Below are 26,824 nucleotides of genomic sequence, written 5' to 3' on the forward strand. Positions count from 1 at the left end.
GAGCAATGAATTCTTCTCGCGTCTGTCATGCACAAATAATTACTGAACTGCTTCAAGTCTGGATGTTTGTGTGGGAAGCAAAAAACAAAAAGTAGAGATTGACAAAGCAGCGGAAATGGCATCTGGTGGAGAACAATTTCTTTGGATGTTCATGCGAGAGTGTGCGTCTGAAGTGAAGGACATATGGCAAGAAACACATTTTTTTTATTCCTTTCTACTCATTACCTTTTGAGTCACACACCAGAATCAACTGCTCCTTTACTGACAATCTACAGTCATTTGCTAAGGAGGGTTGCAGGGAAAGTACCGCAGCCCTGAAGAGAGGACAAACATTTATCACACCGTGTGGGAGCGTACATCAATGTGCACTGTATATGTCAAGGACAATGTGTGTTTTCTGTGTCTATTGAAGCGCAGCATGTCCATTTTCTGGCTAGAGGGAGGACTGTGGTCCAGAGTCCCCACCCCCCAGTGAAGAGCAGTGACGGCGCCAGCACTACAGACGGGGACCGAGCAGTTCTGAGCGGGGCGGCAGCCTTGTTCGGCGAGCTCTACCCCTGACAGCTGGGGAGCTCTTATCAGAGCATGCGGCTGGAACTGTACTGGCACGCACGCTGACGACGGCCCCGCGGAGGAGACAGGGATCACAGTGTGTGACGCTGACACACTGCTCGCTCTGCCTCTGAGCTCGGCTGCAGACAGCATCTGTCTCTCTCTGGGATCTCAGAAGTCCGAGCGCTCGCATAAGGAGCCGCTACAATCCTGTAGGTCTGTCAGAATGCGGTCAGCGTTTGATTTCTGTTCTGAGAATTAAAGCTATATGTGGGGCAAAGAGCGTCTGCTTTCAGTTGCTTTCACTTTCCTCATCAATAACCTTTCATATAGCAACCCTTGCTCTCTAAAACGAGCCACACACGCCGCTGCTGTAGAAAAGTGGGCCAGCGTGGCTTCCTGTCAGCCCAATGAAGGTATCAGGGACCAGGGCCAGATGCCTGCAGACAAACCGTGGCCACCAGAGGCCCCGCTGGCAGAGAAAACACAGAGAGGAGAGGAGGGAGGAGAACACCTCCCATCACCAAAACTGATCTCACTTTCAGTCGCAGCTCCTTTTTTATTTTTTTCTGTCTCTCCATATGTTGTTCTCTCACAGTGTTTCTTTATCTGTCACTGTGTTGCTTTGTATTCTTATTATACCTGTCCTTATCCTACATCTTTTGTCAGCTGTTGTATTTGCATTTCATTCATCTCAATGTTCCCTGAAAACATATTTCAGTGGAGCTACCGTTGCGTGATTGTTGTCTTTGACAGGGACCAGATAATAATGTATTTTCTAATAATATCTGAGAGCAGGGAGGCCTGTGGGACCGGTTCTGTCTAAGAATAATACACCCTCATGTGCTCATGTGGCTCTATGGGACAGGGTGTCATAGCGACTAAATAAGAAATTGTTAAAATGACAGACATAGGGTCAAACCCTGTGGTGAAACTGTTGGAGTCTGACCTCTGACCTCCCTGTTTAGGCATATAGGCATTACATTCCTTATGACTGTACGAAAATGATTGGAGTGGGGAGGGTGGCTGAATCTTATATTTCATTCTAACCCATTGACATAAAAAAAACCCAACTGCAATATTTTCCTCCACAACCCAGTCTCACTCCCAACTCATCAAATACCAGCGGTTGGGCAGCGCCATCGGAAACCAACGCACGGAGGAACCCTTTAGCGACGACATGTGACGAACCAGGCTTTCAACTAACCCACCTAAATTAAATACCCGAGGCGTTATTCAACGGTCAGAGCATGTAACGTAGTAGTAATAGCATGAGAATCACGTGACTCGCAAGTATCGCCAGTCCTACGAGTTACGTGAGTCGCTAGTCAGTGAAGTTAATGTCTACCACGACCGTTTCCTATCCCTAACTAAGTGGTTGTGTTGCCTAAACCTAACTTCCTGTGAAAATAGAAGTTTATTTTGAACGGACCAGGGACACATCGTCCCTGGTCCGTCCAAAAGTAACGCAAGAGGGGTACCCGGTGCGTCGGTCTCTGATGACGAGGGGCACTGATCAAATGGCGGTATTTGACGAGTTGGGAGTGAGAACGTGTTACCCCCAAATATCTTAAAATAATATATTTATAGCAGACAACAAGATGATGAAAATACAGCCACTAGAGGCTGCTGATCTTGACGAGGAGAAACAAAGTTGAGGACTCACCGTTCTGACTGTCAGCTCTGGGGGATTGTCGTTGATGTCGGTGATGCTGATGAGGGCCGTGGCCGTGTTGGACAAGCCAAAGTTCAGGTTGCCCTCCATGTCAGTGGCCTGGACGATGATGGTGTACTGGGACACTTTCTGTAAAAAAAGAAGCAGAAAACACACTCAGGGATTGGTTTATCAAATGCTGCAGCAAACCTGTACACAGGACTCAATCAGCAAAAACACATTTTTGCCATGTAACAATGACATAGTGGGCCTCACGCAGGAAGCAATATAAGAACAAATTTCCTCTTATTTTTGTTGGTATCCACAATTTGTTCTTATTTTCTTAGTACCCAATGATTTCGTATTTTTGCTCTTCTCTTAGATAAAAGAACCTTTTACGAGTGGTTGAGAGCACTCTGACCAAGATAGTCCACAAATTGTTTGTCCAACACAAGGAAAGAAAAAAGCATTAATATCATATAATCGAATTTAGATTATTAAATGTTTTAGAATAATTATAATGTTTGGATGATTAAATTTGTGAGCTAAAGAATTACTAATGGTCCATTGATCCCGCTATAAAAACTGTTGGACGATATGATGTGTGTTCAGCTTCTGAATGGCGTACATACTGCCCTTTGATGCTTTTCGACTTTCCTGTCAATCAGAGAAGAGAATTTACTTTGTTTAGTTTATTTAACAGCAGCTCAATTTCACTACGGATGAAGTTCAGCTGATTTGTTTTGGTGACATCTGCCCCAATTCTTGGGCATGTGCCAGCAACATCTGGCCTTATATAGTGTTTAAGGGGCGTTACCTATGCTAATAATAAACAATCAACCACATGCCTCGGATTTATGATCAAGTGGGATTCATCATCCAGCACACCTGGGTAACAGCAGATCTGGATGGTCAAGAACATTTGATGCATCTGGAGTTGACTTCTCTTGTTGTTTCTCTTAACAAAAAAATTAAGAAAAATTTAAGAAAATATTGCTGCATGAGGCCCAGTGGTGTAGCGGAGGGTGTACGCGTGTATACGGAGTAAAAACCTCCTCTTCTTCTGGCGGTTTACCCACTTATCAGCCAAAAAGCCATTGGAATATTTAGGAGAGTATTCCCACTTCCTCCTCTGTAACCTATCCATCTCTACCTAGTGGTACACCCACCTTATCGACGACCACTACACCACTGACGAGGCCTATGAATGAATGAATAAGTGAATGCATCAACACATCTTTCCTTCTTTATATTTTTTTTATAATCACTTACTGGAACAACGAGTCTGTTACTTAGAAACCTTATTTTCTAAATAGCAGATAAACAGCACAGACACAGACACACACACACACATGAACAGACACACACACACACACACATGAACAGACACACACAAAGTAGCAGGGAGGGAGCACTGATGTGGCTCATCCATTATTGCCTAAAAGTCTTGGTTTTCCGCTGTGGGAACCGACCAGGATCATCACTCATTTTAATGGAGGCGCCGCCACTTTAAGATGCGCCACAGTGCAGCAGATAATACCGGGAGGTGAATGGGCCTTATTTAGTCCAGTTATAGTGAGGGGGAGTCGCCCCAGAGTGTGCTGCAGCACACTCTGCAATATTACAGCGCCAGCCATAACGAGAGACACCATCAAGCACTAGGCTTTGTTTAGACACAAAACACAGAGGCAGAGAGACGTCCACAGTCCAGCATCGTTGTGCTGTCCATGGTGCTGAAAGTTCAGTCGGTCCCCAGACTCACCACTGGAGAGAAGACACTCTCTCTCTCTGTGTTTCCATCATGACAGTATAAGCCTCACTGCTTTGTGGCCTCTTTCTCATCCTATTAATCCATTTGGCTCAAACCTCAATTGTGTCAGAGCAAAGACAGGGAGCCGGACTGGACGTCAAGGACAGGCCAGCGTTCGGCACACGGGAGCCTGCTGCTTTGTTAAGCATCCACAATGCGACCGATCGATGACCTAATGTCCGTTTGTTGAGACTAGGCTAGTTACGTCGTATTCACCCGGTGGGTCGCGCTTTTCTAACGACTTGACAGCCAGTGGCACTGATGTCAGGGACTGCCTGGAGGAAGCAACCCAGGCAGAGGTCTTGTATATATAGATGTGGGAGTTATTGCCTCCTGCTCAGATGGCTTCTTCTTTGCTTTTTTCTTCTTTGAGGTTTCTTTTTTCTTCTCATCTGGTTTATTCTGCTCTCTTTGTTAACTCACATTTTGTGCTTCTTTTGATCTCTCGCTATCTTTCTGATCGCTCAGTGTTCTCCGCCTGTCTGTTCTCTATCTGTCTGTCTGTCTCTCCGCGTATCTCTATATCTCCTTTCTCGCTTTTCCCATTCGTGAAGGATGCAGCTGATTGTTGGATCAGTCAAACCATTGAGGCCAGTTAAAACACCCAGCTGGAGTCGTTTAGCATCTCTCCAAGTCATTATGAGCGGCGCAGACATGTTAATCTGCACCAAACCAGCCCTATTAATGAAAACTCAATACTGGCTGCCCTTTATTAGACTCATAATGAAATATCAATACCATCTCCCCTCATAGAGCGCTTCAGTAAATAGAGCCTCCAATGAATGTGACTCTCTGCAGGCTCATTTAGATCCCGTCACATACATCAATCTAGAAATAGCACCAGATGGCTTTGGAAGGCTAATAGGCTCCAGCTTTGATGGACGCCTTTTTTTTTCTTTGGTCAGGTGAAGAGAAATGAGTGGCGCTGAGCCAGCAGGTGGAGCTCTCACACAGTATGAGATGTGGCTGATGCGTCCCATCCTGCAGGGTTATATCACTCATCTGAGAGTGAGTTTATGGCCCTTCTAGTGCACACATACACATGATCCGCCGCCGCTCCAGTGAGTGGGAACAGGTGGGACTCCTGCACCGGGCATACACGTGCACGAGCACGGCGAACACACACAGTAGAGCCAAGCGCACTCCGCTGTCCAAAAGTGGCTGCCCGAACAAGCCAGTAAAGGGCTCTCTAATGAGTCCTACAGAAGTGCTGAACAGAAAATCTCTCTGTTAGATTAGAGTCCAGCGCTGGCAGGAAGTAAAGCCCCTTGTATCAGGACCAACAGCAACAGCCCAGACTACCCCCCCCCCACCCCACGGGCCTTGAGCCTCCCGGACTTAATCTGAGGAAGCTGAAAACCATCAGAGGCCACAGAAACACCTGTACACAGAGCTCCACCAACAATAAAACACAATCCCCTTTTTTTTCTTCTCGCACAGACCAAATTAGGTCGTTTACCATCCAGCAGACTGGAGAAAGAAATGGCTTCAGGCTATCAACGTTAGCTTTCCTCGACGAGTGAAGCCGAGCAGCAGACAGGGCAGGTGGGAAAAAAACCTGGCTGGTAAGCAAATGGACTTGTTCTCCAGTGAGACTTTGTTAGCAAGAACAAAGTGGGGGAAATAATGGTCTGAACACGTAAGGCGATGTCGAACAAGATAATGGAGAGGAGTGTTTTTTTTGCCGAAACACGTACAGTGGTGAATTAATTATACCTGAGCTGCATTTTCGCTTGGCGTGCCCACTCAAAGAGGGAGAGACTTGCTCTTACTTGTGTCGTTTGTGGATTGAGTTCCGGCCTGCCAGGCTCCTACTAGCCACAGTCATTAGCTTGTCACTTACAATCTGTCTCAAACGGGCCAGCGCTTGTGGCTAAAACTGTAGAGACCAGCTCCCTTCTTCCTTCTTCTGACTCCACTCTCTCTCTACCTCAGTGACCCTCGGTGGCAGTGACCTCCACTACAGTCTCAGTTCAGTTCAGCTCAGATCACTTCAATTAAATTTAATCTGATTTGACGCTATTCGACTCCATTTCATCAGATTTTCATCCAGTTCAGTTACACGTACAGAGTGGAAAAACTGTAAAGATGGTTCACGTCTACACAATTATTTTCTATTTCCACATCTTTTCCCAGTTTGTACCAAAGATATGCAGAGAAGTCTGTTTTTGTCTCCATCTTCATCCCTCCCAGGGATGTGTCTCAGGTTGGTTTGAGGACACAAACAGCTCAATGCTGGTTTTGAAGAGAACACAAGCCGTCACACCGCTCTCTGAAAGCTTTTCTCTGAATCCCATTGTAGAGACAGTCACTCAGATACGTAGGTACTATGAATCGGAGATATAAACTCAGAATCCACTTGATTAGCTATACGCCTCCACATTTACGCAAACGGCTCGGAGTCACACGCTTGATAAATAAAGGCAGTGAGTCATATATGAATAGAGCTGCTAGAATAAAGCACGCAGACTGGGCAAGACGTTTAGTTCATTGTCCAACTGAGCATTACGATACAATGGACAGGACATGATTGAGAAAATATGAGCATGATGGACATGATGTTGCCAGACTTGCTGGTTCCAACTGAAAGAATGAAATGTCAGATTGTACAGTCACTCGAATGACATCTTAGAGAGAAGAAAGAGGGCCTGTAAATCTTCTAATATGGGTTATGTGCAAAGTTAACCCTTCTGACATATTGAAACCATAGACTGTATATAACAAGTGGACGTAATCACCGTGTACGTTTGTGGACTGCTGTTTTAAAGCCTTGAGTTCGGCATTTTTGGCCATCACAATCTTGTTTTTTTGCAACCAAAAGTGACCCTAGAGGGTGGACCTCAGTACAACCGAACGCTGAATAAGACATTTTTAGGTGACCAAAAGGTTATAATTAACTCTACTGGACTGAAAACACACTGTGAAGGGGGTGAAGTGCTGCTAACATGGCTAAAAAAGGGGAGCAACGGGGTGACCTCTAGCTCACCCAGTCGAGCCCCATTTAGGCTGAGTCCTTGGCAGCAGCCCGGTTTTGATTCCGACCCTCAGCCCTTTGCTGCGCATCGTCCCCTCTCTCTCGCCCCCCTTCCCTATCATTCTCCAGCTGCTCTAATAAAGGCAATAAAAAGCTCTAAAAGTAATCTTCAAAAAAGGGAGCAGCCACACCTTCCAAAACTTATTGGATTAACCTTTTGGTGTGAGTCTACAGTAACTTTTTCCAATTTAAGTACGTAAAGAGTGTATTTAATCCAATTAGAATAAAAGGGGGGTATTTGAACTTCCAGTTAATCAACATCAATCATCTTGATAAACAAAATAGACTACATGTCTATGTATAGAAAGAGAGGGAATGGGCGAGATCCCAAATGAAGCTGTAGACGGGTTTGGCAGAACCGCTTCTCCAGTAATATCTAATATAGTGTTAAAATGTTCTGTCCAGCAGTTACTGTAGGATGACATAGACAAAATATGTGTATAAGCTCTGCAGGGAAACACTAACATTGATCATATGTAAAGGAAAACATTGTTATAGAGTTTAGATTGGAATACACTGCAGGCTTTTGTAATGTATAAGGGAATGTCTTGGGCTGATACAATGGAAAATATCTAACCATAGGTCATTTGGTATTTCCTCTCCCAGATCATCCTCCCACAGGGTCCTTATGGGGTCCAACATTTGCGGACGTGTTAAGGGAATTCTATTGTAAACAAATAAGATTAAGTCCTTTCAAGAATAGGCTGGTGTCTAAAAGTCATCGGGGGATTATCCATGCGAAAAGCTGGAAACCCACAGAACAGACAAAAGAATGGACTCGTAAAAAAGGTTGCTTTGGTAGTGAATATTTATCCGAGAGCTGTTGAAGGTGAATACCCGACTTAGACCAAAATAGAGAAGCATTATCTACAAGAGAGGACAGATAAAACATGGTTTTAAACTAGAAGGGTTTAAGTGCAACAATTCAGGTTTTTCTGAAAACGAAACAAGGTCCAATTCAATACGAGCAAGGTGCACATAATAAGGTGGATATTGAGTGGATATTTTCTTGATTGAATGTCTGCTACAAGCAGTCCACATCCACCTACACACATCAATATTCCTCATTCAGCAACCCGCTCACAATCCTCCAATTGCTTGTCTGGCTCCCGGAGCTTTTGGTGCTACGCGGCGAGTTAACAGAACTCAGGGTCTCTGAGACAATAAAGCCTCAGACCCGTTTAGGATGCCTGCGCTCAGCCCGCATTCAGTCGGGACTCTGCAGATCCTAATAGAGCCAGGCTGTGAGCACTCATGTCCTTGAGGCAGTCCAGGCGATGTCCTAATCGTCAGCGAGACAGTCCAACGTGGAGCTGGCACCAGCCTGGTGGACAGCCTGGCGCCGGGCCACGCCACACCATGCCACGCCAGCCCGTTTCCAATCCAGGGCTCATGGGAGATTGAGACAGCCTGGGGTAATGAAAGACAACAGCGCTGCCTGCCAGTGGAACCGGAGCCATGGAGAGAGGGCACAAAGGGAGAACATCCAAGCCAGCTGTGGCACCCTGACATCTCCCGCTCTGCTACCTGCTGCACCATACTTCATTAGAAATGTGGTTCTTCCACAGTGGACTGACAGACGAGTCTATTTTCAGTACATCACATACACTGTACAAATAAACATACACAAAACTAACTTAAACCTTAACCTACTGCAATCTTAATTCCACCCCCCAACCTTTTAAATGCAGTACAATATAAATACAAAACATAAACCCACACCCACTTACATATAGCTATATTATACTAGTACATGTATGTATAGAGTCAAACACATGTATACGCCTTAGCCCAGCTTGTTAGCTTGTGGGCAGTAACACAGTGGAAGCATGTGAGGTCAGGGGAGGAGAGGGGGTTGCAGGCGGTGAGTGAGTGAGGGAGAATAATTGGTATTCAGCGGTGTCAGAGGTAAGTGATACCAGGCTAGCCTCCATGTACCCCCTGGTCTCCTCAACACGAGAGAACCAGCTTCACCCCTTAATTAGCACATGAATATTCTAATTAGACACACCGGCATGGTGGACGAGGTTGAGCTAAAGTGGGAGAGAAAGAGAAGGAGAATATAAAGTATGTGCTGCAAAGGTGTTTATGGGGTGTTCAGTGTCCAAACAGCGAGTATGAATATTCATGTTTTTTGTGTAGCAGCATGTGTGGGGGTATGTGTAGGCGAAAATATCAAGTATATATTATATTTTCGTGATACTGTAGCGGTTCTCAAAAACACTGCATTGATTTTTAATTAATAGTTTACATGCATAGATTCACTCAGTCAATATTTTGTTTCATTTGAAAGATATGCGCCGTCTCAGATAGTGCAATGATTTTTAGGGCTGCACAACTAATCCAAATTTTATCGAATGCAATATGGCCTAGGAAGTGCAATATTTGTTAAAGTGACAGTGTGTAACATTGTGGGGGCTCTATTAGCATAAATAGAATATTATATTCATAACTATGTTTTCATCAGTGTATAATCACCTGAAACTAAGAATCATTGTTTTTCCGTTAGCTTAAAATGAGCCCTTCGTATCTACATAGGGAGTGGGACCTCTACATGGCGTCCACCATGTTTCTACAGTAGCCCAGAATGAACAAACCAAACACTGGCTCTAGAGAGAGGCTTTCACGTTTTTATGTTACCTGAAGGCCACCGTAGTTCTCTGACTCACTTGTGAAACTGCGGTAACGTGAGCTGCAGAGTGCAAAACCGTGGACCCTGCCAGCCGCCGTCTGACTTCCGTTGCTCCTAAAGTAGTGTTACTATGGTGAGGATGACCTCTGAGAGAGGCTAACGGCGTTACCACAGTTTTGCACTCGACGACTCACGTTGCCGCAGTCTTGGAAAGGGAGGAGTGAGCGGAGGGGTACTCAGTTGGTTGCAATCTGCAACCACACCACTAGATGCCGCCAAATCCTACACACTGTACCTGTAAAGCTGAATCGTGTGTCAAAATACCATTTTAAATTAAATATTGTGGTGCTGCAGAGATGTCCTGGCCTACACATCATACTCTGCAGACTAAAGAGAACATTATTGTTTGGTACAGATCCCTAAAAAAAAAATCACACCATAATAATTTGAATATGGTTTTTCAGCGAAAATGAGAATAATGATGTAAAAATGATAATACCTTCTAATATCGCAAATTATATTGCAATTGCAACATCAATCAAAATAAATGCAATTAGATCTTTTTTCAAAATCGTTCAGCCCCAATGATTTTTGTATATTACAGGGAGTGTGATAAAGGCAAATGCAGCCCGCACTGTTCCGATTGCATGAAAAAATCACAATATATACCGCCTTGCTTACATTGGTGCAATATAACGCAATATATTGAATCGTAACAGCCCCTGTATTATGATACGTATCGTATTGCCAGATTCTTGCCAATACACAGCCCTACGCGTGTGTATACAGCACTCTGGTTGCTTTGGATTCAGTTTGACACCTTCATCATATCTGCCTCCTCAGTCTGTGTGAGCCTCACCGCAGCCAAACAACAAACAGGGCTGCATGGGAGTGGTGTATGCGAACACGTGCCCATGTGTCTGAGCGTGTTTGTGTGTTTGTGTTGATGACCTTGACAGCAGGTGGGTGAACTCCCAGGTGTGTCCCAGTTTTAGTGGGAGGATCAGAGGCAGGTGGGACCGAGCCTGGCTTGATGTGTCCAGATTAATGAGCTTTCTCTCACTCACATCAGCTGCTACCGCTGCCGCCTGGGCCAAGCTGGAAACAGGGACACAGAGCTGGCTCGCACTCTCTAGACTCATTTATATTGTCCCACAAATGTATGACGCTATCATGCCATGCCAGCTCCGTAAAAAAAAAAAAGAATAAGGAAGGAGCATTGATGTATTGTAGCCTTCTGTCATCAAAACCTGGTTTTGTTCTTGAGATTTTAACCGTAATTATTTTCCAAATACGCTCGCCTTACTGTTGGTAAAATCCAGTTTTAATTTCCAAAGTGTTGCCTGGCCGGGTTTAGTGCCGAGAGGGGCCAGTGGGACTTCTCAGAATATAAACATTATGAGACACACTCAACGGGGCCTTAATGTCGGTAGTAAAATCAGCCAACTAAGTTATGAGGATGAGATTATCCTCATAATAACGGCATATGAATTTCAACGTTTCCTTGGTTCTGCCAGTTGTATTTTTTTTAATCTTGCACCACAGAGAGATAAGAGAAGGTTTGTGTGTGAGAAAGAAAGGCTGCAGGATGAACAACCATGAAACACTACTGCCAACAGTCACCTGATGCATCCTGGGATAAACAAAAGTCGACCCTGCGTGATCTTCCTCATTAGTAGAATAAGATGGAAGATGGAGCAGATAGGATGTGTGTGGTGCTGCTGGTGGTTGTGGTGGTGTGTGGGTTGGTAAACAACTGCAGAAAGCAACGGTCACACACACCATCAGTGGATGAGAGAAAAAACGGCGATGAAGAGAGAGCTCCCACGACCTCGTCAGCAGAGCGCCGCTGGATTTGCGTGGCCATTATATCCGCCCTGCTCTACGCACGGAGAAAAACATTACATATTAGCCTGTCATTTATATTTCTACACAATAACAAAATGACTGGAACGAATGAATTAATTTTGTGCTTGGTTTGGTTTATTTGACATTTTTGAAAGCGACAATGCTGCTGAAAGTGATCCTGATTTTTTTTTTTTAAGGTTTAGTTACATCCAGGGATGAAATTGGGATTTGTGAGGCAGGAAGCCCTGGAATTAGCAGGTCGCTATTTCATAGCATTATGCATCCGGAAAAAGCAAGCTGATGGTAAACGGATGGTGGAAAAAAAGACCTTTATTTATACGATTTTCAGTTCATTATTTGACAAATATTTAGGGAAATTAAGGATTTATTTGGGGAATTGTAATTAACTCCAGGTATTTGGGGGTTAAAGGTATAATATGTTTCATTTGTTGGTTTGTAAACACACAGAATTCAAAGTTGCCCCCCTCCTCCACAGCTCAATGAGCCAGTGGTCAGCTCAGTGATGGTCGAGGGAGCTATAGAGTGAATGAAGAGAGGGAGTGGCGTTAGATACAAAGCGGCGAATCAGAGAAATTAAACGTTATTGCTGAAGCCCAGAAATGTCCCAAACACAGCAAAATAGGATGAAAAGAGAAAAATACAGGCAGAGGACTGAGTCTCTGCAGATACAGACACCACCACACACCTTTAGTGGGGCATAAGTGATGATTCAGAGGGATTATGTTTGTACCAGTCTAGACATTGTTTTTGCAGGAAATAGCATATTTTGCCTTTAAACGATGGCCAAAGTGGGCAGACCAGATGAACACATTAAAGGGATAGTTTGGGTGTTTTGAAGTGGGGTTGTATGAGGTATTTATCCATAGTCAGTGTATTACCTACATTAGACGACGGGCACGGGAGCAAAGCAATGTACTGCTGTGGACTGGGTCGGTAGCAAAAACGTATTTTAGCCACCTAAAAGAAAGGCCCATCTAAAAAAAAAAAAATCAATATCAATTTAAGTATACGCTATATTTAGTATATTTTCAGACGGAGAACTGAAAGTGAAACTTATCTACACTGTTGTTAGAAACAGAGTCTGGTAACTTTGAAGAGAGCATAGATAAGTTTCAATTTAATTTCAGTTCCCCGTCGTAAAGGGCTGCGTGACGGCAAGATAAAGTGCTGAAAATATTCTAAATATAGCGTACACTTAAACTGATATTGATTGATATTGATCCCGTGCCGGTACTCCTGTCTGCTTCTCCAAACTGGGGGCACACCGACCGTCATCTACTGTAGGTAACACACTGACTATAGATACAGTACTTCATACAATCCCACTTCAAACGACACAAACTATCCCTTTAAAACCAAGACTTGCAAAGCATCTATTATGGTAACTCACCTGTATAACCCGCATTTGATTGATTTGACGTTTTCATGGAGACACAAGCTGCTGTGAAGCACTGCACAGCTGTGTTATGTGTGAGAGTGCACATGATGTGGGATTTTGTCTCTGCAAGAATGCTGTGTGAAATAATATGGTTCTTTCTTTAGTGGGTGGCCCAAGGGGAGCAGGTCGGTAGCTGGCCATCAGATTAAATCAAGTTAGTCAGAAATAGAGTGACTCAGAGCATTCTGGTGGCTGAGTGGTTAAAGAAATAGTTCAAATATACTTATTCATTTTCTTGTTGGGAGTTAGATGAGAGATTGATACAACTGTCATATTTGTCTGTTCAGTTTGAAGCTGGAGCCAGGATAAATTTAGCTTAGCTTAGCTTAGCGTAATGAGTGGAAACGGGGAAACAGCATGTCTCGTTCTGTTCAAAACAGTGGGCAACCACCAGTTCTGAAAAGTGAAGCCAATGCAGACGTGCCGTCAGCCTGCATTCTTTCTAACAGCCAGCAGGGGGCGACTCCTCTGGTTGCGAAAAGAAGTCTGATTTAATAGAAGTCTATGAGAACATGAGCCTACTTCTCACTTGATTTATTACCTCAGTAAACATTGTAAACATGAGTTTATGGTCTCAATCGCTAGTTTCAAGTCTAATTCAATACAGCATGAGGTTCATTTAGTAAATTATGGTCCCATTTACAGTCAAATAGACCATAAAGCAGGGATGCTTTAGGGCATGGCTTCCTTGTGATTGACAGGTCGCTACCACGGTGTTGTCCGGTTTGAGAGTTGTCCGTGTTTTCGTCTTACAACTTTAATCCTTTCAGTGTGTTTTCAGTTCATTAAAGTTAATTGAAACGTTTTGGTCACCTCAAAATGTCTTATTCAGCATTTGGTTGTACTTAGCTTCATCCTCTCGTGTCACTTCTGGTTGCAAAAAAACAAGGTGGCAACGGCAAATATGACAAACTTGAGTCTTCAAATCGGCTTCCCACAATCTAAAGGATGACGTCAAGGCAACTACATCAACTTCTTACATACTATGGTTCAAAGTTTTTTAAAAACTCTGCTCTGATCTGATCTGGCCTACTTTAACCTCTGGATTTATCAACCAAACCGTTGAGGGCCAAGAGAATCATAATATGACATCATCGACATCACTGAATTGATTCTTATGGCCCGGTGGACACAAATAAGACGCAAAATGATTAAATGGTGAGAGTAGCAGGGACACAACGCATGCAGCTGACACTGACCTCTCTGTCCAGGCCGGCCGCCACGGTAACTATGTCTCCGGTCTCGCTGTTGATGGTGAACATGTTGGGGATGGGGCTGTGGGGGGTCTGGGAGAGGATGCGGTAGCGCACCATGCCGTTAGCCGTGGTGGAGTCGTCCGAGTCGGTCGCGGTCACCTGCATCACAGACGAGCCTGTGGAGAGAAAGCTGGTTAGCCAGATAGACACAGAGTGAGGTAGAAAAAGTAGATGACGCACATCATCTGCACGTTGGTCACGTTGGGGAAAAAAGCAAGACGGAAAACCCAGCGGGCGGCATTCATTAAAATACAAAGATGTGCTTTTCAAGGTCCTTTGCACGCATACATTCTGAAAACACATATAGCATAATGAAGGTCTCCGTCTAAGAATTTGTAGGAAATATCAAAGAGGAGGAAGAGGGCTCAGAGAAAACTCAGAAGAAAACAAACCATTTATGAACTAGGAACAAGTCAATCAGACTTTACGAAATGCTGTGACATTCTCTCAACTTTTAGAGCGAGAGCTATTACGGAGAAGAGTACAAAAACACAAACAAATTTGTTAAATAAGCCCCCATTTCAAGCTGTGCTGGTCTGTCGTCTGTATATAGCAAAGCTAGTGCGGCAAAGTTTCCACCTCTGCAGAGTCCATTTAGTAATGAGCAGCGCCGGGTCTTCTTCCATTTCCACCATCCATTATTTCAGCCTTCAGCGGCACCGTGGTCGCCCTTAATGCTCCGATGCTCTCTCCCTATTTGTCTTAGAATCACGGATAAACACTGCCATTGAGGGCAGACAGCACAGCAGTGGCGAGGCGGAGGGAGTGTGTGTGTGTGTGTGTGTGTGTGTGTGTGTGGGTGGGTGGGTGAAGAGTGTACGTATGTCTGCGTTTACTCACAGGTACATGTGTGCATCTGTATGCATGTGCATGTCTTCACAGCACGTATCAGGGTGAGAGGCCCCCGTGTCCTCGCATCTTCCCCGAGCAGAATTATTGATTTGCACGAGTTTGTCAGCTGGGCTCACAAATGCGACCGGGCAATTAGGAGCACTTTGTGCTGGAAAGAGGAGAGATCACCTCGCCTCTCTCACAGGGTTCTGTGAAAATGTCACTTTCCATCAGGCAGCTATTTACAGGCTGCTGCTGCTGCTGCTGCTGCAGACAGAAAAAATCCTGTCAGCTCGCAGGATGGGGACAGCAGAGAGAGAAGAGACGGCTGGAGCACTAACATGCTTGAATGAGAAGACACTGTAAGTAGAGAAAAACTTAAAAGGAGGGAGACAAGGACATAGGAGCTGCTGAAGTATAAAAAAAGCCGACGAGGGAAACAGAGAAAAGGAAGAGAGTGGTAATTACAACGCCTACATGTTGTAATTTTGATAAAAATTTAAAAACATACCACCGTTTTCATGTTAGTGGGCACCAAGAAGTGTCGCAGCAGCTGATGCATAAGCGCTCTGGTTACCTCAGTGGGCATAACGGTGGGTGGTGGGTGCCATGCTGAGCAGGCACGAAACCAACAATGTTCAATTATCACATCAAAAGTGGGGCTGTCAAAGTTAATGTGATACTAACTAATGCATTTCTTTAACACATTAACGATTTTTAGGTTGTAACTGCTCCGTTTTAAAGCTAGAGTGAAGATACTGACATCATATGAAACTAGAAAACCGTTGGTACCAACCATGTCATACTATGTCCATTTTCAAAGCCGTCCTTTGACCTCTGACCTCAAGATATGTGAATGAAAATGGGTTCTACGGGTACCCACGAGTCTCCTCTTTACAGACATGCCCACTTTATGATTATCACATGCAGTTTGGGGCAAGTCATAGTCAAGTCAGCGCACTGACATTTGTCATTGTTTTGTGTTGTTAATTGATTTCCAATAGTAAAAATATACATATATTTGCATAAAGTAAGCATATTTGTCCACTCCCATGTTGATAAGAGTATTAAATACTTGACAAATCTCCGTTTAAGGTACATTTTGAACAGATAAAAAAATGTGTGATTAATCATGATTAACTACGGACAATCATACGATTAATCGTGATCAAATATTCTAATTGATTGACAGCCCTTATCACAAGCAATCAGAATAAGTCATCAAAAAACACAGCTTGTATGTTTTAATGTGCGGCAGAAGAAAGTTTTGCTTCAGCAGGAGTGGACTGGTGGCAGATTCGGAGGTCCCCTGTGGCTCTGAGCAGTTACAGGTGTCTCTATTCTCATAATTGGGTCTAGATGGCACCATCATTCCTGTGACAGCCTGTATGGACAGGATAATTGTAGCCTCGAATTCTATTTCAAACGTCATTAAGTTTCAAAGCAGGATTTGTCACTTTGTCCGGCCAGGAAAAGAAAAGAGTCCAAGGAAAGACAGGGAGGAGAAAAACAATTACGTCTATTCCACCGAGGACAGCGTCAATATATAATCAACCTTTTCCAGTCCCGTAGGGAGGGAGAGGACACCATGTTGATTCACATGTCAGCGCTGCCGCCTTTCATTTCAATGAGGAGGATTCGGCGATAATATGATGATGGTGCGCTTTTAGATCCAAGGAGGGGTGGCCATGCCTGAAAGGGTTAATCTCCGAGCCTGCTTAATTCCTCTTTAATTTGAACACTAATTCCAAATCCTAATTGCTTTTCCGCCAAAATCGCTGGAGCTGAAAATTTAACTTGTGGCGGGCGCGCATATTGTTGGCCATTTCGCTCATGTGACTCGAGATCACCGGTGAGGTCTATCCGCTGCCGAAAACATTAGTCAGTCAGAGTCAACATCTGCCTCCCAATTAGAGGGAAGATGGAGGAAACAGAGGAAGATGGATTAAAGATAGACAGATAGAGCAGTAACAGGGTAATAGACACACACAGATGTAAAGATAGGAAGCAGAGGAGGAAATCGCAAAGCGGAAAAGTGAAGACGAGAATAGAGGTGAAGGTTTATAAAGGCCACTAATAGCACAAGGGGAAGTCAGGGAGTGAGAGGGCAGGGGATGGACGGTGTAAGAGGATAATAACTCTCATCAGCGAAGGGAAGATAGAGGTTGAAAGAGTGGCCGGCGTACAGTAGATAGAAGGAGAGTAGTAGAGGTCGAGAGATAAGAGAAAAGGTTGAAACTGGGTGAATCTTAGAGAAGGTGATGAAGAGGACACACACAAGAGCCTCTAATTGAGCCCACTACTCTCCGACGACACAAGAACACAAACCATTCAAACCATTAAAAAAAAAGCCACTAAGGGTCAGAAAAAGGCAACATTCATCGAAGGCCAGATCAAATGCACCTTTTACCTCGATCAGCATGCCTGAGGAGGACCTCTACTGGCTTACTCTTGTTCAGGGACACAGGGAGGTGAAGGCTGTGCCAGTGTGAAGGGCAAACAGCTGAACCTGCACAAGACTCCAGTCACACAGAAAGGCAATAGAGTAACTACATGGGAGTTATTTCAGATGAGCAGTAGTGTTAGCATCTCACTCTACTAGAGAGAACTACTTAACTTGAGAAAACATTTGTATAATATCTTTTGTGGCTCCTGGCGGTTGTCACAGCTTGGACTTGGAGTAGTTAAAAGCAGGGTGGGTGATCTTGAGAACTTAGCAAGAGTCCACTACATTTAAAAAAATGATCCAACTGAAAAAACCAAGCAGCAACTGTTTTCCAACGAAAGTAGCTGGCAGCTCCAACAGTTCCTTAATCTAGAGAGAAAGTTGCCAAGTCGGCAACACTGACAGTCCGTCGCTTCAGGTCTCCCTCCAAAGCTACTTCCCCCAAATCATCATTATGAATGTAAACATGATGGATGTGAACGGCGAACATGACTATTGTTAGTACTCACAGCTGTCAAGCTAGCAGGAAGCTTGTGGAAGACTCCGGTGATGCGCAATGAGTGCACGAGCAGAGAGCGCGCATGCAGGCAGATAGGCAGGTAGCCCGGTCGATAGGTTTATTACAGTCCTGTGACAGCCACAGATACCAGACTTTCTTTTTGTTTTGTCAGAGCATTTGATTTATTGATTACTATCGGGATGTAATGAGGATCTCAACTAATATAACAAAATAATAAAACAAAACAAAACTGTAGGATCCTGTGTTTTTGGGGCTTGATCTATTCTAGGGATTAAAGGTCAAGATATGTTGACCTCTGCAGCACCGACTTTGACTATTCTTTATTAAATCCATCTCTCGCAAGTCTCCAAATGTTATGGAAATACAATAGAAATTCATCGGAATAACTTTCAGAAAAAAAGGCAAATGAAAAAACTCTGAAACTGAAAATGAGAGAAGTACATTATACTGTAATTTATTGTGCCTTTCTGGCTTCTTTTTCATAGATGTCTTGGCTAAAGCTGGGTTTATTGGACCACCAATCAACCAATCATGTAGTGCGCAACTGTTCGAGTTGCGCCTATATTTATGAAACAGCAACACGGACACTCCATGGTCTGAACCAGACCAGATCCACTCCTCAACAATGTGTTGTCGGATCTGAGCATCAAGCAATCTGATTGGTTGATCCAACAGCTCCTGTCGGCAGGTGAACGTAAACATTAAAATCATAATATGTTTCAGTATAAAAGATGCCGCCATGCAAACATCTCCAAACAAATGCATGTTTGTCCACGTTCGTAGCCCGGAGAAGCATGTTCCAGCCTTCAAGCTCTGATAGACATCGTAGCATTGACAGGAAAAATGTTTCTTGTCAGAACAGCAACTGAAAACTGATGGCCATAACCCGACACCTACAATACTGTCAAATTATCCAGCAGAATCCCATGTTTCTATGTTGAGGAACATTGTGGAAGACAACTCTATGAAAATGTACAAAAATAAAAACTACTTCTGGAACCAGCAACTTGTCCAACATCAGAACTTCAAGGTGCTGACCCCGTTCTTTACTAGCTTCTGTATCTCAGTGTGTTTCTTTATATAGAGAGTTCTCTGTCCATATTCCACGCTAAATGGGTGTCTACTACTGTAGCACTCAACAAAAGGTCAGTTGATGTTTTGACAGCATATACGCTATATGAGAAAACTCACCGAGTTACAGACGCTTGTGAAGTAGTAAAGGTGTCAAAACTTCATATCTACTTTATAACACGTACACCTACAGGTATAATGGATTCTCTGCTCCGCATTGCTTGTGTGTGAACAAACTGGTAAAAGAAAGTAAACAGTGTTTACAGAAACAGTCCTTTATACTGAGGTGGCAGCACTAACCACTGACGCTCTGTGTCAATAACAACTGTTCACGTGGCCTTGATGTGTTCTCTCAATTAGCACTATGAGCAGAGACACTTTAGAAAGGAGTCAGTTTCCTGTCATGTGGGTCAAAATGTACCTTAAAGGGAGATTTCTCAAGTATTTAATACTCTTATCAACATGGGAGTGGACAAATATGCTGCTTTATGCAAATGTATGTATATATTTATTACTGGAAGTCAATTAACAACACAAAACAATGACAGATATTGTCCAGAAACCCTCACAGGTACTGCATTTAGCATAACAACTATGCTCAAATCATAACTCAAGCCCAACAGGCAACAACAGCTGTCAGTGTGTCAGTGTGCTGACTTGACTATGACTTGCCCCAAACTGCATGTGATTATCATAAAGTGGGCATGTCTGTAAAGGGGAGACTCGTTGGTACCCATAGAACCCATTTTCATCCACATGTCTTGAGGTCAGAGGTCAAGGGACCCCTTTGAAAATGGCCATGACTGTTTTTCCTCGCCAAAATTTAGCGTAACTTTGGAGCGTTATTTAGCCTCCTTCAAGACAAGCTATTATGACATGGTTGGTACCAATGGATTCCTTAGGTTTTGTAGTTTCAAGCCACATACTGAACACTCTGACACTAACATGGCATTTTTCAGACAAATCAGGAGAAAGTTACCGCTGTGTGAGACCTTTCTTTGTCTCAGCAACACACTCTCGCGAGGTCTGGCAACCAACGTTCACCAACGTCCTAGCTAACGAATTTTCGTAATGCTAAATAGCTATGTAAATATGTAATGTTAGCGAAACAAATTATATATACAGTACATTATGGAAATTTATTACAGGGCTTTGTTGAATACTCGATTCTGATTGGTCAATCATGGCGTTCTACAGTCTGTTATTTCTTTATAGCAGACTGTTGCTATGTATAACAGACCGTTGCTATGGGCGCAGTTCTGATGTTGGACCCTGGCGGACCGTTTTTGTGTCAAATGATTGATTTCTTTAAGTAAGTAGCCGTGTAATAAGCGGGAAAATGTAGCTAGCGGGTCATTGTTGTGAAAGAAACCCTGACAGGGTGATGTGGCTTCACGTCGGGGTCCAACCCTTTGGGGTTTATTTCACAACAATGACTGGCTCGCTGTACATTATCCCTTACATAATCCATTCTGCTTTCATCCATCCACAAGACATTCACAACACTTCACAACACAAACGAGGAGGAGGCTATCACGCCATGACCACGCCCACCTAGGAGGCAGGAAGTGTATATCATTTAAAACCTCATCTTTGTTTTAGAGCATCTTTGCTATGTTATGGACTAACAATAAAGACCACAGTGAGAAACACCTGCTCACAAAGTCCAGGCCGAATACTGATTGAAATATCTGCCACCTCTGCTCGCCTCCATCACTCCATCTCATCCCTCCTGTGCCGACTCCTAATTACCCCCCCAGGCAAGACGGAGTGGGAAAGTCTCTTAAATCTCTCTGCAACTGTTAGCAAACTCTTCTGGACAGAGAGTGTGAGAGAGAGAGAGACGCAGAGCCCCTGTCCCCCCATTGGGAGGGCAAATCGACTGTGAGAGAAGGCACTCAGCTGCTGGTTTTGATCTTGCACTCTCATTTAGGGAGGCCTTTTTGAGAAAGACGGTCCATAAAAGGGAACAACTTGCTGTCAGAGTCGGGGAGAAGTGGGAGGGAAAGAGAAGGACAGAACATCACAGGGCAGATGTTCAGAGTACACGGCAGCCTGACCGTGAGAGCTTTCTGAGGAAGTTACGCCATGTCGGCAAATCTTTATCTGAGGCCACTTAACACAACGCAGGAACTGTCTCGTGTCAGAGGAATTTACAGAAATTCAGATCGTTCTGGTGACCTTGGAAAGGCAGATGTGTGTGCATGTATTTTTTCAATTTATGTGTGTGTACTGTATATTAGCCTGAGCTTAAAGCTCCTGAGCCACAGATGATTTTTCTTTTAATAAATGAGAAGAATTATCCAAAGCAACCTATTTGCACACATTTAACAGGTTTTGCAGGATAATCCTAGTTTGAGACCGAATCCCATTTATTCCTCATTAACGAGGGCTGAATGCGATCAGATAGCTCATTTTGTCATGTACTGTTTTGTTACGTTTGATTACCTGCACAAATTAAATTCTATTAGTCAAAGGTTCAGTCGGTGCTGAGCGGCGGGGGTGCCGGTGGCAGAAAGTGACAAATGAAGCGGTTTCAGACTGATCCTGGCTGACAGCTCGATCGGATCTCTCCCCGCGTAACATCTGGTGACGGTGATAAGGGCGGTTCCCTGTAGGTCTCCCTCTTTGATGGCTTTCACACAGCGCTAGATGTGGAGATGTGTTGTAATGCTTCAGTGAACCTTTGATATCGGGGTCTGTAGATACAGAATGTGATACTACTGCAGCTCTACACATATCCCCCCCTTTGCTTGGCATTTAGAAAGAAAATAGGGGCCAATGATTTTTATTGAACAACCATCCATAATAAAGGCTTGCACTATATACACATACAGGATCTTTCTGCTGAGACAGAGCCAATATATATGCCTTCAATTAAAGGAACAGTGTGCAATACTTTCGGGGATCTATTAGCAGAAATGGAATATATTATTCATAACTATGTTTTCAGTAATGTGTAATCACCTGAAACTAAGAATCGTGTTTTTATTAGCTTAGAATGAGCCCTTCATATCTACATAGGGAGCGGGTCCTCTTCAGAGAGTCCGTCATGTTGCTCCACCATGTTTCTAAAGTAGCCCAGAACGGACAAACCAAATACTGACTCTAGAGAGAAAGCCACCGTAGTTCTCCGACACAGAGGAGGGCCTCTGAGCAAGATGAACGTTACCACGGTTTTGCACTCATCGGCAGCTCACGGCAGTCTTGGAAAGGGAGGAGTGAGCGGAGGGGTACTCAGTTGGTTGCAATCTGCAACCACACCACTAGATGCCGCCCACTAACTGTACCTTTAAGTTTCTATTGGGATGATGGAGCATGAGCACTGGCTGCAAGCCATCAGTACATGATATATATATTTCACAGCATCAAGAGGTAAGTGAGAAAAAACATGTTTGTTTTTAATTGCTTGTCAGTTTTTTGATTTGGGTAAAATAATCTTAAAATACATTTATATGGCACACGTTTCATGACAACCATAACTCACTCCACTACTGCATCGTGTATTACCCTGAAACTTCATACAATATGTGATAAATGAAAGCTTGTGAAATGTTGTCTTTGCTGTCTTTGTTTTTCGATTGAAAAAAATATTTTTGTCTTTTTTAAACCCCACAATATGACTGTAACAGTATATTGTTATGAATCATTATGTGGTAATAGATAATATGGTTATTCTTTGATGTTTCACCCCTGTTTAAACCTACAGTGGACATTTGGAGACAGAGAATTGAGATATTCCAGCAGCATCGCTGGACCCCCCGCCCCGAGCAGCACCTGTCAGCAACGCTGTGATAGGTTTCAAAACACCACCTGTAGGCAGGATGGAGAGAGCGTGTCACCTGGAGTAACACCTCAGGAATTTCCTGGGTCGCCTTTCGACTCCACAGAATGATCCACGCCACGTGAAAGTTCTGCATGTACACCGGGGCTGCGTCCAAAATCACATACTATCCACTACATACCCAATATGTGTACTACCGTTCTACATGCTTACAACTTCTTTAAACAGCAGTATGTATCTTTCAGACGCACTGAGCCTCCTTGCCAGTTGGAGACATGTAACCATGGTAACCCTCGCCAACCTCATGTGACCAAACAATGATTTGTGAGAATCATAAAGTCTGAGCTAATTTAAAATGTATACTACGCCTATAGCAAAGTGAAATCTTTTATTTACAGCTGAAGCGTTATCGATATTACAGAGCTGTCCGTCAACATCTGTTATGAACGTTGTCGTCACCGCATTGCATTGTGGGATATATATGCTGCCACGATGTCCAGCGTTTGCATACTGTATTATTTCACCAGAAATAGTATGCAATTCACATACTATTGGTTTCATACTAAGGTTTCGGACATACTAAAAAATCTCACATACTGTTTAAGCGTACTAAATAGCATGTTAGTGTGGAATTACGGACGTGACTGAAGCTCAGCGCGAGTGATTATTGCACTTTATTGATCACTCAAAATCACTAAAAATGTCAGACTTATGTGTGAAATGAAAGTTACGTTGAAAGGATTTAGCAGAATACATTTATATTATAAGAAGAAGCCAGGTGAGGTGCCACAGTGGGTCACAATAGTGAATACGTGTCAAGAAATAGAGCAGCAGCTGAGGTGCTCTTCATGGATATGCAAAGGTGAAGACTGAAAGAGAGAAGAAGAAGTGAAAAATCCTGAGAATCTGAGGCCCTCTCAAGCCAAAAATAAGTTTTATTTGTGCTCGGGAGTGCCTCAGATTCCTCTCTATTTTAGTTCAGATAGTTCTTTTATTGAATCTTAATATTTTTGGTTGCTTTAGGTTTTATGATTCAATGTAACACGAGTTTCTGGTGTGTAAAAACAAGTGCATACAAAAAATAGTCAGAATTGATATTAATGTATGTTTACTTCATTTTAAAGTTGGCCGTGTATCCCGTTCTCTATCTGCGGTGTAAAAAACAACTTCAGCAAAACTGTACAGCACTTAACTTGAGGTCTAAACTGGGTCCATTATTAGTGAGTAAACCATTTAAGTGGCGGAGGATATATTAAAGGCTTAAATGGGCCAGAAAAGTATAAAATGTCTCCTTGAACTTACACCGAAGATGAATCGGAGTCATTCTGGTTTTCTTCGACTAAACAGGCAATTAGACCAACACGCTTTGCAGCCTATTCTCTTAATTAAAATTCATCAATTCAGAGACCAATGACTGAACAAAGGAAGCTCCACACACATTCTGCTTTCTTGACATTACTTTCGACACCTGACGCCGTGCGCTCCACAAACAAATGTTACTTGGCAGTGATTGCTTAATGAAGAGCAGAGCAATTATACTGTACACAGTGTAACATATTTCTAGTTAATTGGTATCACAGATTGCCTTCTGTTCAAAACAAAATTTAATTCAAAGACTTTTGTCGTCGCATGCTCTCATTTGAAACTAAACAGAGATTATCAGAGTGAAAAACAAAGAAAGTAGCTTTTGGAATGTCTGGTTGCCCTCGCTAATTAGGAGCTCTGTATATAGACTCACGCTCCACTGAGGAGTAACCAGCGTTCACACACACACACACACACACACAGTCAATCCCATACTTGCTCATCCATACACACACACACACGTACGCGCACAACATGCTTTCCTATATTGTTTACAAATTCCCCCGAGATTAAACTTTGCAACCGAACAATATCTGAACGCTGTGAAGACAAACACGGGTCCTCGGGGTCTGATTGTTAGAACAAGAGTTCTTCCAGTCGAGACATGAAAGCTACTTGCACATTCTGCTCTCGTCTCCGGCTTCGCACTGACCACATCTCTGTTCCCTCATTCAGAGGGAAGGTCTGCATCTCTCCATGCTCTGCAGAATCTGATAATGAAGCATCCAGCCAAGAGACTGTGACACAAATATCTCATGAACTCGGCCTCGTCTGAACCAGCCCGAAAACTTCAGGAGTCACGGCAGATTCACACCCCAAAAATGTTGGTTGGCCAAACAAGTCCAAGTTTGTTCAAGGACACTGTGAGTAAGATTGAAACATTAAAGGTACAGTGTGTAGGATTTGGCTGCATCTAGTTGTGTGGTTGCTGTTTGCAACCAACTGAGTACTCACTCCTCCCTTTCCAAGACTGCGGTAACGGGCCGTACACATGCCGCGTGACGTTTTTTTCTTTCCAATGTGCTTGGGAGGTTGCGCTCCTGTCGCGCTTGCCGTTACTAAGCAACCAAAACCTGCGTACTGCAATGACGATGATGATGAAGTTGCGGTAATGTAGCGGTAAACCTCACTGACTAAACTAAACACAATCAACAACTAGAATGGCACTCGGAGAGCGCAGATTTCTGCCAAGGTGCACGAGTACGATTGCCACCCCTCTCCGTGCAGCTTTGCGCCATCATCCACGTGTATTTTTGTTTAGGTTGAGATCAGCTGTACGTAGCGGAGCATCGTAAAACACTTCATTCAAACTGGACAGAAACAAAATAAAACTCAACTAAACCGTCGTCATGTGAAAAAACGCTGAATCTACAGTTGTCCCGTTTGAACACGCCTGCCGCGAGTCTACATTGACAACATTGGATTTGAGCGTGCAAAAGACAGACATGTGTACGGCCCCTACCGTGAGCTGCCGAGTGCAAAAACATGGTAAGGCCATTCACTTCTGCAGAGGCCATCCTTAATAATAACACTACTTTTACACTCTGCGGCTCACCTTACAGCAGTTTCACAAGCATGTCGGAGAAATACGGTGGCCTTCAGGTAACGTAAAAACATGAAAGGCTCTCTCTAGAGTCAGTGTTTGATTTGTCTGTTCTGGGCTACTATAGAAACATGGCGGACTCCATGAAGAGGACCCGCTCCCTATGTAGATATGAAGGGCTCATTCTAAGATAACCAAAACACCACGATTCTTAGTGTCAGGTGATTATACACTAAAGAAAACATAATTATGAATATTGTATTCCATTACTACTAATAGATCCCCTGAAATGTTACACACTGTTCCTTTAAGGTTTTCTGAAAGGCCCTCTGAAGACGGAAAAGAAAAAATAAAAGCACCTGATTGGTCAAACTGACTGAAGTCGAGGATCATTGTCCATTACAGTCATTTTCAACATTTTCTTCTTGCACTTCTTAGTATTTCAAACCAATGCAATAAAACCTTTTAACTATTCATAAATCAGTCTTCAGCTTCAGCTTGTTTATCCATTGGAGTTGTTCCATTATACATCTTAAAGTGTTGCAATTGTAAATGATTGCAGGCTTGTATTTCCAGGTATGTTAAGGCTTCCATTATGACTCAGCCATTCAGAACTGAGCAAATGGTGCAGATTGAACTCATATTGTCCTCCTATAACAAAACGCGACGGCACTTCCTGTTCACTTCTTCCTCAGTCACAATGTGAGCTTTGTTGCTGAGCTTGTGTGTTTGGTAACCCTGACTCTGAAAGGTGCCAAACTCTTGCATATAACAAACTCTACAAATCCCCACAAGTATTTGTTAAAGGTATACTATGCAGCATTTTCGCTGGCTCTTCTTCCTCCTCCTCCTCTTCCCCGGCTCAATGAAAGAGAGAGAGAGAGAGAGCAGCAGTGGTTGAGCAAGCTAGAGAGTGAATGAATCAGAAAATCTGAGAAATAAAATGTTATTTTCTGATTGTTCCACGGCGGTTACATTCTGAAGCACAAATAAGCACGCCCACATCTCCGCACAACCTT

At 43.5% G+C, this 26,824-nt stretch overlaps 2 protein-coding genes across 3 annotated transcripts in view; one reads left to right on the forward strand and one right to left on the reverse strand.

Moving 5' to 3' along the window:
* The window catches only part of LOC119492355 (inositol hexakisphosphate kinase 2-like), a 1,011,171-nt gene that overhangs the window by 353,362 nt on the left and 630,985 nt on the right, over positions 1-26,824 (forward strand). The window lies entirely within an intron of this gene.
* Positions 1-26,824, reverse strand: part of cdh4 (cadherin 4, type 1, R-cadherin (retinal)) — a 255,715-nt gene that overhangs the window by 30,710 nt on the left and 198,181 nt on the right. For both annotated transcript variants that reach the window (XM_037774104.1, XM_037774170.1), the window contains exons 8-9: positions 14,189-14,361; positions 2,219-2,356 (exon numbers count right to left, since the gene is read on the reverse strand). In XM_037774104.1, the coding sequence (XP_037630032.1) occupies positions 2,219-2,356; positions 14,189-14,361 (311 nt within the window). The remainder of the gene's footprint in view (positions 1-2,218; positions 2,357-14,188; positions 14,362-26,824) is intronic.

This window comes from Sebastes umbrosus, chromosome 1 (genome assembly GCF_015220745.1).
Source record: "Sebastes umbrosus isolate fSebUmb1 chromosome 1, fSebUmb1.pri, whole genome shotgun sequence".
NCBI lineage: Eukaryota > Metazoa > Chordata > Actinopteri > Perciformes > Sebastidae > Sebastes > Sebastes umbrosus.